At 34.9% G+C, this 14,232-nt stretch overlaps 1 protein-coding gene across 1 annotated transcript in view; it reads left to right on the plus strand.

Moving 5' to 3' along the window:
* Positions 1-14,232, plus strand: part of Gad1 (glutamate decarboxylase) — a 69,704-nt gene that overhangs the window by 32,032 nt on the left and 23,440 nt on the right. Inside the window, exons 4-5 of the mRNA XM_075304659.1 lie at positions 5,175-5,743; positions 7,220-7,287. Of these exons, the coding sequence (XP_075160774.1) occupies positions 5,175-5,743; positions 7,220-7,287 (637 nt within the window). The remainder of the gene's footprint in view (positions 1-5,174; positions 5,744-7,219; positions 7,288-14,232) is intronic.

Below are 14,232 nucleotides of genomic sequence, written 5' to 3' on the forward strand. Positions count from 1 at the left end.
TAAATTCTCTATATAAATAAATGTTTGAGAAAATTTTCTATATAAATAAATTTTTACCAAATTTTCTATAAAAAAAAAACTATAGTAAACAAATTTTGACAAAATTTTCTATAGAAATAAAATTTTGAAAAGAATATCAATAGAAATTTTTGGAAAATTTTTTGTGTAGTAAATAAAATTTTGCAAAATTTTCTAAAGAAATAAAATGCTGCAAAATTTTCTATAGAAAGAAAATTTAGACTAAATTTTCTATAAAAATAAAATGTAAAATTTTTTATAAAAGAAAAAATCTATAGTAACAAAATTTTGGCACAATTTTCTATAAAAAAAAATTGAAAAAATTATTAATAGAAATTTTGGAAAATTTTTTGTGTAAATAAAATTTTGCACAATTTTCTATAGAAGCAAAATTTTGGCTAAATTTTCTATAGAAATAAATTTTTGACAAAATTTTCTACATAAAAATATTTTTATACCCACCATCATAGAATGGTGACAGGGGTATAATAAGTTTGTCATGTCGAAGATGAGCTAGATCGGCCCATGTTTTGATATAGCTCCCCTATCAACCGATCGCCCGATTTGGGGTCTTGGGCTTATAAAAACCGTAGTTTTTATCCAATTTACCAGAAATTGGAAACCTAGAGGTATTCTAGGGCTATAGGAGGAGTGCTGAAAATGGTGATTATCGGACCATGTTTTAATATAGCTCCTATGTAGACAGAACTCCCGATTTTATTTCTTGAGCTTCTAGAATCCATAGTTTTTATCCAATTTGTCTGATATTGGAAATCTAGAGGTATTATAGGACCATTATAAGGCGTGCCGAAGATGGTCATTATCGGACGAAGTTTTGATATAGCCCCCTTTTAGACGGATGTTACGAGTTTACTTCTTGGACTTCTACAATCCGTAGTTTTTATCCAATTTGCCTGAGATTGGAAATCTGGAGGTATTCTAGGACCATTAAGAGGTGTGCCGAATATATTGTGTATCGGTCCAGTTTTTGATATAGTCTCCTTACAAACCGGCCCTCCGTTTTGGGGTCTATATTCTAGAACTACAATAGATGTGCTGCATACTGTACGTATCCTTCCATGTTTTTGGCGTAACCCCATTAGTCCGATTGGACCAAAATAGATCCAAAAAATTATTGAAGTTGGTCTGATGGTCAGACCAAATGGAATTTTTCTGCAGAAATAACATTTGGACAAAAATTTCTATAGAAATAAAATTTTAACAAAATTTTCATAGAAATAAAATGTTAACAAATTTTTCATAGAAATAAAATGTTAACAAAATTTTGTATAGAAATAAGCTTCTTAAAAAATTTTGGGATACAATATTATGCAAAAATTTTGTACAAATTTTAAGAAAAAATAAAATTTTGCGATAACTTTCTATAGAAAAAGATTTCTGCTAAATATGTAATAGAAATAAAATTTTGGCTAAATTTTTTACAGAAATTAAATTTTGGCTAAATTTTCAATAGAATTAAACTTTGGCTACATTTTCTATAGAAATTAAATTTTGGCTAAAATGAAATCTATTGAAATAAAATTTGGACCAAATTTTCTATAGAAATAAAATATGGACAAAATTTTCGATAGAAATAGAATGAGGTCAAAATTTTATATAGAAATAAAATTTTGAAAAAAATTTCTTTCGAAGAAAAATTTTAGAAAAATTGTAACTTTTAAATTATATTAATTTAAATTAGAAAACTGGTCCCCTGGTACGAATTTTGGAAAAATTTGGTCCAAAATAAAAATTCGTTGTTGCAACGCTGGTAAGGCCTCCATATAGACCGATTTCAGATATTGAGGGTACAGAAGGTGCATTTACCATAAATGTAAATTTGCCAGATAATTCTTCTCGTAATCATAAAACAGTTGGTGTACTATAGATTTTAGATTTCAAATCAAGGTATTTTTTCTTAATTTTCTTGCACATTTACAGGATATGTTTATGATTCCTTTAAAACTCAAACAAAAATAGTTCTTATAAATCCGGAATCTGATAGGTAAAATCTTTGCATTTATTTTCGGGATGCGAACTGGTTAAACTGATCTGTCATCAAACCCCCATGAAATTTTCTAAGGAAATTAGTATATTTGATTCATGGTGGTGGGTATTTATGATTCGGCCCGGACGAACTTACTGCTGTATATACTTGTTTTATTTCTTATTTTCTATAGAAATAAATGTTGACTTAATTTTCTATAGAAAAAAAATATTTCTATAGTAATAATATCTCGAATAATTTTTTTATAGAAATTAAATTTTGACAAAACATTCCATATAAATACAATAGTGACAAAATTTTCTATAAAAAACAGCTTTGACAATTTTTTCTGTCATATGTGTGTAGGTATATAGCCTTAAAATAAAATTAAAAACAATAAATTCGAATTATTGTTCGAATTATTTCAAATAAATTGATATGGGGATTAAAATGGATCGATCCAGCCCATTTGCTAGTCTAACATTCTAGGAAACATAAAATGATAGCCGTAATTGGAAGTTGATTTTCATTTCCAATCATGGTGTACATTGATCGAATCCATAACGCATTGGAAACTAATTTGCGTAAAAACTTTTTTAGTTACAAAAATGTGTAGTGTTTTAAAATATTTGGTTTAGCCGGAGTCGGAGTCGAGCAAAATTTTTACGACTCCGACTCCGACTCCGACTCCAGCCAAATCTTCAGACTCCGACTCCGACTCCGACTCTGACTCCACAGCCCTGGTTGTTAGAGACCATATACTAACACCATGTACCAAATTTCAGCCGAATCGGATGAAATTTACTTCTCTTAGAGGCTCCGCAAGCCAAATCGGGGGATCGGTTTATATGGGGGCTATATATAATTATAGACCGATGTGGACCAATTTTTGCATGGTTGTTAGAGACCATATACTAACACCATGTACCAAATTTCAGCCGAATCGGATGAAATTTGCTTCTCTTAGAGGCTCCGCAAGCCAAATCGGGGGCTATATATAATTATGGATCGATGTGGACGAATTTTTGTATGGTTGTTAGAGACCATATACTAACACCATGTACCAAATTTCAGCCGGATCGGATGAAATTTGCTTCTCTTAGAGGCCTCGCAAACCAAATCGGGGGATCGGTTTATATGGGGGCTATATATAATTATGAACCGATGTGGACCAATTTTTGCATGGTTGTTAGAGACCATATACTAACACCCTCTACCAAATTTCAGCCGGATCTGATGCAATTTGCTTCTCTTAGAGGCCTCGCAAGCCAAATTTGGGGGTCCGTTTATATGGGGGCTATACGTAAAAGTGGACCGATATGGCCCATTTGCAATACCATCCGACCTACATCAATAACAACTACTTGTACCAAGTTTCAAGTCGATAGCTTGTTTCGTTCGGAAGTTAGCGTGATTTCAACAGACGGACGGACGGACGGACGGACATGCTCAGATCGACTCAGAATTTCACCACGACCCAGAATATATATACTTTATGGGGTCTTAGAGCAATATTTCGATGTGTTACAAACGGAATGACAAAGTTAATATACCCCCCATCCTATGGTGGAGGGTATAACAAGTATATACAGCACTAAGTTCGGCCGGGCCGAATCTTAAATACCCACCACCATGAACCAAATATTAGGGTTTCCTTTGAAATTTCAGGAGGGCTTGAGGACTTGAGGACACTTCCCGAAGATAAATTTGAAATCTTAAATCTGTAGAACTAAAATCTGGAAATGTTACATTGAGTTTCAAGCAATTGTCATGATCAGTGCGCCTTCTACACCCTCAAGAAGTGAAGTCGGTCTATATGGAGGCATTACCAAATGGACCGATGAAAACTTAATCCGATACACGTTTTTGTGAGCCTAAAATACCAGAATATTTATAATTTCAGGCAAATCAGATAAAAACTACGGTTTCTAGAAACCCAAGAAGTAAAATCTGGAGATCGGTCTATATGGGGGCTATACCAAAACATGCACCGATACCCACTATTTTCAGCACACCTCTTTATTGTTCTAAAATACCTTTAGATTTCCAATTTCAGGTAAATTGAATAAAAACTGCGGTTTCTATAAGCCCAAGAAGTAAAATCGGGAAATCGGTCTATATGGGGGCTATACCAAAATATGGACCGATACTCACCATTTTCGGCACACCTCTTTATGGTCCTAAAATACCTCTAGATTTCCAATTTCAGACGAATTGGATAAAAACTACGGTTTCTATAAGCCCAAGACCCCAAATCGGGAGGTCGGTTAATAGGGGACCATACCAAAACATGGACCGATGCTCACCATTTTTGGCACACCTCTTTATGGCCCGAAAATACCTTTCAATTTCCAATTTCAGGTAAATTGGATAAAAACTGCGGTTTCTATAAGCCCAAGAAGTAAGATCGGGAGATCGGTCTATATGGGGGTTATACCAAAATATGGACCGATACTCACCATTTATGGCACACCTAGATTTCAAATTTCAGGCAAATTGGATAAAAAGTACGATTTCTATAAGCCCAAGACCCCAAATCGGGAGGTCGGTTTATATGGGGACTATATCAAACCCTGGACCGATATAACCCTTCGAACTTGACTTGCCTGCAGACAAAAGGCGAGTTTGTGCAAAATTTCAGCACGATTGCTTCATTATTGAAGACTGTAGCGAGATTACAACAGACCGACAGACGGACATCGTTATATCGTCTATATTGAAGCGTTTTTATCTTAAATCTAATGTTTCAATATTTCAGTTAATTTAAGGATAGTTTCTTTAAATCAAAAAATTTGTTTCTTTACTTTAAGGAAAATTAGCCTTAGTTCAAAGACATGCGACTTTAACGGAGGGACGCAAATTTACAAAATTTGTGTCCTAAATTTAATGAAAAACATTTTTGAAGCAAAGATTGTAAACTTTATTTTAATTAAAATTTCATTATTTTAAAGAATTTTGTCCTTAATATTTGGCAATTTAGCATCCTAAAATTGAGGTTGCGTAATCTTTAATATCACGTAAATATTTTTTCAATGTAGGCATACACAAATAAAGATCATCGCCTTCAACTCTGAATGTTAACTGAAATCTGCCCTATTAAGTCTCTTGAAGTATTTTTTTTAAGATAAAGTAAAAAATTGTCTTTTTCCCCTCCACCTGTGCATTTCAGGTCATCCCCATTTCTTCAATCAATTATCATGCGGTTTGGATATCATCTCTATGGCTGGAGAATGGTTAACTGCCACTGCCAATACGAATATGTTCACCTATGAAATTGCTCCAGTTTTCATTTTAATGGAAAATGTAGTCCTCTCAAAAATGCGTGAAATTATAGGCTGGCAAGGTGGTGATTCCATTTTGGCTCCTGGTGGTTCCATCTCCAATTTGTATGCCTTTTTGGCTGCTCGTCATAAAATGTTCCCCGATTATAAAGAACATGGTGCCGCTGGTCTACCCGGTCAATTGGTGATGTTCACATCAGATCAATGTCATTATTCCATAAAATCATGTGCGTCTGTATGCGGTTTGGGTACGGAGAATTGTGTGATGGTGCCATCAGATGAACGTGGCCGTATGATCACAACCGAATTGGAACGATTAATTATACAGCGTAAGGCCAAGGGACACATACCATTCTTTGTGAATGCCACCGCTGGTACTACAGTGTTGGGAGCATTCGATAATCTCAATGAAATTGCCGATATATGCCAGAAATACAATTGCTGGATGCATGTTGATGTAAGTATGCGTTTTGAGAGAGACAAATACACTTTGGTTTGAAGATGAAAATAGATAAGGTTGCCATTATTATGTGTTTGCTTTATTCTGAAAGAAAACACTTTCACCACAACCATAATCTGTTTCTAAAGGGTGATACGGTCAAAATTTGGTCAATATAAACTTGACGTATTGCTTTCAATTTTGCATTTAAAAAACCTGAACACCCCTCATTTTGAAGGTGTGTGTGTGTAGAATGTTGCTCCTATTTTGATTTTGGAATTCACTCTTCAGTTGTCAAAATGCCGTCCAAGCAAGAAGAGCAGCGTATCAAAATTTTGCTCGCGCATCGCGAAAATCCGAGCTACTCGCACGCAAAGCTGGCAAAATCGCTAAAAGTTGCCAAATCAACCGTTACAAATGTAATTAAAGTGTTTGGGGAACGTTTGTCGACAGCCAGGAAGTTTTGATCGGGGGGAAATCGAAAACCGGAAGCCGCTGAGACGACAAAGAGAGTTGCCGGTAGTTTCAAGCGAAACCCTAACCTCTCCGAGATGCCGCAAATAAGCTGGGTGTATCGTCTACAACCGTGCATCGAGCCAAAAAACGAGCCGGACTATCGACTTACAAGAAGGTAGTGACTCCAAATCGCGATGATAAACAAAATACGACGGCCAAAGCGCGATCCCGGAGGCTGTACACGACGATGCTGACGAAGTTTGACTGCGTGGTAATGGACGACGAAACCTACGTCAAAGCCGACTACAAGCAGCTTCCGGGACAGGATTTTTATACGCAAAAGGAAGGGGAAAGGTTGCAGATATTTTCAAGCACATAAAACTGTCAAAGTTCGCAAAGAAACATCTGGTTTGGCAAGCCATCTGTACCTGTGGCTTGAAAAGTAGCATTTTCATAGCTTCCGGGACTGTCAACCAAGAAATTTACGTGAAAGAGTGTTTGAATAAACGTCTGCTGCCTTTCCTGAAGAAACACGGTTGTTCCGTACTGTTTTGGCCGGATTTGGCATCTTGTCATTACGGTAAAAAGTCCATGGAGTGGTACGCCGCCAACAACGTGCAGGTGGTTCCCAAGGACAAGAACCCTCCCAACACGCCAGAGCTCCGCCCAATTGAGAAATACTGGGCTATTGTCAAGCGGAACCTAAAGAAGACCAAAAAAACTGCTAAGGACGAGCAGCAGTTCAAGGCAAACTGGCTTTCTGCGGCGAAGAAGGTGGACAAGGTGGCTGTACAAAATCTGATGGCAGGTGTCAAGCGTGAGGCCCGCCAATTCGGATTTGGAAAAGCGAAAGCCTAACTGAATATTTTTCCTGAATTTTATACTAATTGAACTTGAAAAAGAAATTTAATTTGATTTTTTAAATAAACGTGCAAATCACGCGTTTTCCCTTGACCAAATTTTGACCGTATCACCCTTTACTATTTGCTTTCAGTGAAAAATTTAATATTATTAATAAATATTTTTAATTTGTTTCAGGCTGCTTGGGGTGGTGGTCTTTTATTATCCCGAAGACATCGTCATCCCAGATTTACAGGTGTTGAACGGTAAGTTTCCTATTAAGTGGTCCATAATACCGAAATTTTGTACACCAAAGAAAAAATACTTTCCTCCGGAGTAAATTTTAATTTTTTAATATCAGGTTTATTACGTACAGTGTTGTCAGTATTTTCCTGGGTCGTGTCCCCAAATTACGACGCTTTCGTCTGCAAAATTCCCCAATTTAAATTAAAATCCCTCCCAAAAATCCCCAAAAAATTGTTGGGGATTTTTGGGTTTTTATGAAATAAATAGGTTCTGGGGTGGAAAATCAGTAATTATTTAAAAATTGAAAAATATATAATATTTATTGTCATACCAGCTTACGAGTTTGCCATAAGATCAAGATTTCGGAACACAACACCAGGAGACCGGTCATCGTTTTCCAAATGTTCGGAAAATGAAAAATGGGCGTTCGGCCACCATCTATTTATGAACAAAATTTACTTCTAATTGCTCAAGTAAAAAAAATTGGATGGTAGATAAATATTAATGTGAACCACCTTAATCATTTCTATATTTGTGGGAAGTATTGTCCAAATCAGTTATGAATACTGAAGGCAGGGGAGCATTTAGGCCTCACGATAGGATTTGAGAATTGTAGAATGATGTATTAATCAAGCTGAGTAAAATATTAATTTAGCGCTTGGAAGGCCAATATAGAATGCTGGGTCTGTTTCTAGTCCAAATGCTTGCTTTGCACCGTTTTGTACTTTTTTTTTTAATAATTTAGAAATAAACAGAATTTAATTGTTTCGGTAAAATCAATACAAAAATCCCCAGAATTTCTGGAAATTCCCCACCAAGTCCCCAAATAAAAAAAAAACACCCACGAAAAATATTCCCAATTTGGGGATAAGTCCCCAATTAGTCTTGTGTCGTTCCGGAACGAACTAGTTCCAATTAACGGTTCACTAAAAGGAACGACTGTCACTAATTCCATCTCTTTCGTTCTCATCGTTCCTTTTCTCATTTAGTTTTATTTTCAATTTACGCTCCATCGTTCTTCAGATCGCAGTTTGATTTTTTTACTTCTGTTTGCGCTATTTACCAATTCATTCATGTTGGCGCGTATGTATTTAAACCATTGACTGATATGCTGCTATTTAATAGAATCTTTAATTCCATCTCAGGGTCTTCACAAACGACAAAAAAATCGTAATTTCTTGCAATGAATAATTTTGCACAGAGTATAGTATTATTCAATCCAAAAATCCATCCAAAGAGTTTGGCTTCCTGAATTTAGTTATTTCCTTAAATTTTCCATTCCTTTAATTTTTTTATATTACTATAAACTATTTGAAGTAATTTCACTCAATTTTCCATATTTTTGTATCCTTCAATTGACCACGAACTTCGTTACACAAAGTAAACAAACAATGCAATGTCTGTCTTTAGTAGATCACAGTGATGACAAATATACAAATCCGGAACGAAAAGGAACGATGGAACGATTTGAAGGAACTATTTCCTTTGTACAAAAGGAACGATGAGTCCGAATCACTACGGTGAACGATTTTGCCCAAGACTATCCCCAATACAGACAACACTGCCCCCGAAAAATTCACGTTTACGATAAAATTCACGCTCACGAAAAAAAGCACTTTACTGATAAGATTTACGCTGCATGATTGTGCTATTTTTATACCCTCCACCATAGGATGGGCTTATAACAACTTTGACCTTTTTTTGTAACGCATCGAAATATACATCTCAGACTCAGACAGACTGGCTAGATCGATTGAAACTTTGAATCGATCTAGCGATGTCCATCCGTCCGTTTGCTTATATCACGCTATCTTCCGAAAGTGTCACTGTGGTGCATTGGTTAGCATACAAAGGGTCATCGGTTCAATCTTAGTCTGAACATCAAAAAGTTTTTTGGATATGGATTATCCCCTCTCAGTAACGCTGGTAACATTTCTTATGGTGATATCGTTTGGGAAAAAAGTGTTGCATACAAATGGTACAACCAGAGAGAATAAAAACACAAGAGAACGAAAATTTCTCTTCTACAAAAACAACAAATGTCAACCGTATAGATGACGCACAATGCCTGCAGCTTTGGTATTACCGATGTTGCGGTCGAAGCGCTGTTTTGATAAATTCTTTATAAAGGCATCGGCAGTTATAATTTCAAATTGTCTGCCAAAAAAATTATTAGAATGAAAAGATTTATATAAAAGAACATTTGTTATTACAAAGTAGGTTCTAAATCCTATTTTTCTTACGTTTCGTAAAGCCGGCAGAGAACTGAACTGGGTGACGCCGACGCAAACTGTATGATATTTGAGAGAAGCGCCGACAAAAACTGCATGATATTACAGAAATGTTCCTCATGACTGCCACCTACTGAAGCAGTTTCGCTTCACAGTTTCGTCCTCTTGTGTTTTTATTCTCTTTGGTACAACATTTTATGGTGCTACCACAGTGTTGCCGAAATCCCTTGCAATGACAACACCTTTTGCGTGCGAAAACCAAAGATAATTGAGAAGAAGATGCAGAGACATTTGAGAGACACGTCGACGTGTCTCTCAAATGTACTGCCGTTTGCGTCGGAAAATATCATAACATTTGTGTTTTTCATAAATTTCTGAATAAAAACCCACAAAAGCAATACCAAAACGATTGTAGAAAATTAAAATAAAACGTATGTGTATTTTAAAGCGAATATTCATTATGGTTTTATGTGAATATTGCTGTTTTAAATTTATTCCTGGGCAGAGCTGCTTTGGAAAAAATGGACAAATAAAACAATTTTTTTTCTCATAGCCCTCTACACCTTGACATTTGTTTTCTCTTTATAAGAGCACAATGCTTAATCTTGTTATACTCAATTATCTTTGGCGAAAACGAACAAAAAAGGTGCCACACTTATATAAAATCAAAACAAAAGAAATTTGGCGGAAATATTTGGATTATTATTAACCACTATTATTGGAATCTCGATTAACACGCCTTTTTTTGAAATTGTTAAAACTTTTGATTTTATATATGAGTCATATTATTGTGTATTTTTCGTTGATAAAAAAAAAAAAAAAAAAAAAAAAAAAAAAAAAAAACATTATAAAAATCAATTTTAGTGTCCACCAATATGGAAAATAATTATAGCGTATTTAGATTACAGTAGAGGCTGTAAGATCGAGAAATAAATCGGAACTAAGTGGGATGTTATAATTTAGTATCGTTTCGAACGCCATAGGTAGTCAAAGGGTTATATACACGATTGCCACTCAAGCCAAAAATAATCTACCAAAATTTGAAGAAAATTCTACCAAAAACTACCAAACAAAAAAAAACCAAAGAAAATTTTTTCAAAAATTATAAATTATTGTCAAAAGTTTATTTCTATAGAAAATTTTGTCAAAAATTTATTTCTATAAAAAATTTTGTATATATTATTTGAAAAAAAAAATCTACCAAAACATCGAATATTCTACCAATCTACTAAACAGTAAAAAATCTATCATTTTTGGTAGAATTCTACCAACTGTGGCAGCCTTGGTTACATATCGCCCTAGTATGCAAAATAACGTACCAAACCCCACAATTTACCACCTACCTTGGCGACACCTAGCACATGTCCTGGTAAAATCGCTACTCTAGGCACAAGATTTATAAAATGTCCCTGAGATATTTGTAGAGCTTCCGATGTAAAGACAATATTGGTCTACAGAATTGTGTAGAGTATTATACTTTCATTATTTGTTTTTCCTTAGTAATGACAAAAATTGTGTTTTTTCTATACTCTTCACATCTACATAATATTTTCTAAATTAAAAAAGAATCAAAAAAAAAAACAATATCATGTAAAACATGAACCCCTCAGGGTCTACAGTTGTCGCCAACAATTTGCACAGTCATAAATCATGGAATGTCTGCAAGTAATTACCTTTCAACGACACACTTGAGGCGAAACAATGAATGCGATTTGAAAACAATAAAGGACACTCGCGCACACACACAACCAATCTCCATAGAGAACAAAGCGATTAGAAAATGTTTAAATTTGATTAGGCGATGTTAAAGAAAACTTAAGGATTAAGTAAGACCTTACACATCACATCATCATAATATCGAATCACTCAAATTAAAAGCCTCTTTTGGCCAATGCTTAAAACAGCCTCATTAATCAAAGTCTCCTAAAATACTGTATAGAAGAAGTCTGCTGTGGGTCTATCAAACTTTCAATAATTGATTCCTGTATTCATTAGCACCCAAGCATATTCTTCAATGGATATACAGAATTCTTGTCTTATGTAACCACAAAACACTCAAGAGCCATAGACCTTTATCCTCCTAGCCATCACTCACAGAGCATTTGAATTAAGCCTGTGGTTAACTTAAAAGCACCCCCTCCCTTCTTTATATCTCTAACAAAAAAAAACCTTTAAGGATTAGTGGCCATTTTTGAAAGCATTCCTTTTGTCGCCCGCCCTTTTAGTTGGAGTTAAATTGAAGGCCTACTGTAGCAATGCAATGATGGATAGTTATGTTAATGAAATACCCTAGACCATTTAAGGATTAAAACACGCCAGGCACAGGAAGTGAATTTGGCCACTATGTGTCGATACATATGGTCGGTATCCTGAGTGCATCTCATTAAAAATCTCAACATTTGCTGTTATTGCATTTAAATCTCCTCATTCCCGCATAACCAATTCTTGTTCATTTTATGCAAACCTTAAAGGATGTTTCCAAGGAGAATAGGGAAACGCTTTAAAAGCTTTTAAACAAATTGTCTATATATGAACATGGGGGTGGTTGAAGTTTAAGCAGACCTTCATTTCTATCATCCCTTTGCATTATTTTGAATTTTGTGTTGGATTTCTCAGTCTGTCCATCTATACAGTCAGCCCGTCTCAGTCTGTCCATCTATACAGTCAGCCCGATTGTTCATATGAAAAAAACAATCATTCTTTCTTCATTTATTTGTCTTTTAAATGCTGTAAATGCACTTTGTTTGTAACAACATAACTTTGACAACTCTTAATCCCTATAATCTGCCGGCAGCAATTCAAACACCTGATGAACAATGAACTGAGTATGGCATCCTTTTAATGTTTCTCTCCCATCCCGGTTAGCTAGAAAACCATTCAGCCAGCATGTCTGCATACCAATCAAAATTGGAAGACAAATTGCAAAATTCCCAGGCTTAGTACACGAAATGATGGTGAATTTTTAAAGGAAGGCAAAGACCATTATTAAGTACATAGTACGAAATTTGGTACCTTTTATTAGTATTTTACCATTTATTAGGTTACTTGGATCCTAAAATTTTGACCTTCCCTTAAAGATTTGGGTATTGATTCCGAGCCAAAGATGCGGCTTTTTTAAAATACAGATATTTTTTACCTACATATCTGGCTTTAAATCTAGGATCAATGAAATTAGGATACATGTCTCATTTATGGAATTTTCATTATCTTTTTGCGAATAAAGCTATTCACGTATATTTGAAGCGTTTTTATCTTAAATCTAAAGATTCAATATTTCAGTTAATTTAAGGACACATTCTTGAAATCAAAAATGTGTTTCTTTACTTTAAGGAAAATTTGCCTTAGTTCAAAGACATGCGACTTTAACCGAGTGACGTAAATTTCCAAAATTTGTGTCCTAAATTTAATAAAAACAAATAAGGAAAGTCTAAAGTCGAGCGGGGCCGACTATATTATACCCTGCACCACTTTGTAGATCTAAATTTTCGATACCATATCACATCCGTCAAATGTGTTGGGTGATATATATAAAGGTTTGTCCCAAATACATACATGTAAATATCACTCGATCTGGACACAATTTGATAGACTTCTGCAAAATATATAGATTAAAATTTTAAGTCGGCTAATGCACTAGGGTGGAACACAATGTTAGTAAAAAATTATGGGAAACATTTAAATCTGAAGAAATTTTAAGGAAACTTCGCAAAAGTTTATTTATGATTTATCGCTCGATATATATGTATTAGAAGTTTAGGGAAATTAGAGTCATTTTTACAACTTTTCGACTAAGCAGTGGCGATTTTACAAGGAAAATGTTGGTATTTTGACCATTTTTGTCGAAATCAGAAAAACATATATACGGAAGCTATATCTAAATCTGAACCGATTCCAACCAAATTTGGCACGCATAGCTACAATGCTAATTCTACTCCCTGTGCAAAATTTCAACTAAATCAGAGCAAAAAATTGGCCTCTGTGGTCATATGAGTGTAAATCGGGCGAAAGCTATATATGGGAGCTATATCTAAATCTGAACCGATTTCAACTAAAGTCGGCACGCATAGCTAGAATGCTAATTCTACTCCCTGGGCAAAATTTCAATCAAATCGGAGTAAAAGTTTGGCCACTGTGGTCATATGAGTGTAAATCGGGCGAACGATATATATGGGAGCTATATATAAATCTAAACCGATTTCAATAAAATTTTGCACACTTGACTATAGTACTAATTGTTCTTCTTGTGCAAAATTTTAAGCAAATTAGGGTAAAACTCTGGCTTCTGGGGCCATATAAGTCCATATCGGGCGAAATATATATATATGGGAGCTATATCTAAATCTGAACCCATTTCTTCCAAAATCAATAGGGTTCTATTCTGAGCCAAAACACATACTTGTGCCAAATTTGAAGTCGATTGGACTAAAACTGCGACCTAAACGTTGATTACAAAAATGTGTTCACGGACAGACGGACATGGCTATATCGACTCAGGAGCCCACCCTGAGCATTTTTGCCAAAGACACCATGTGTCTATCTCGTCTCCTTTTGGGTGTTGCACAGTGTGTTCCACAGTGTGGCGCAGGGTATAAAAACTTCAAGCAAAGATTATCAACTTTATTTTAATTAAAATTCCATTATTTTGAAGAAATTTGTCCTTAATATTTTGTAAATTGTACATCTTAAAATTTAGGTTGTGTAGTGTAATTTCACGTAAATATTTTTTTCAGTGTA

Source organism: Haematobia irritans, chromosome 4, assembly GCF_050003625.1.
Source record: "Haematobia irritans isolate KBUSLIRL chromosome 4, ASM5000362v1, whole genome shotgun sequence".
Classification (NCBI taxonomy): Eukaryota; Metazoa; Arthropoda; class Insecta; order Diptera; family Muscidae; genus Haematobia; species Haematobia irritans.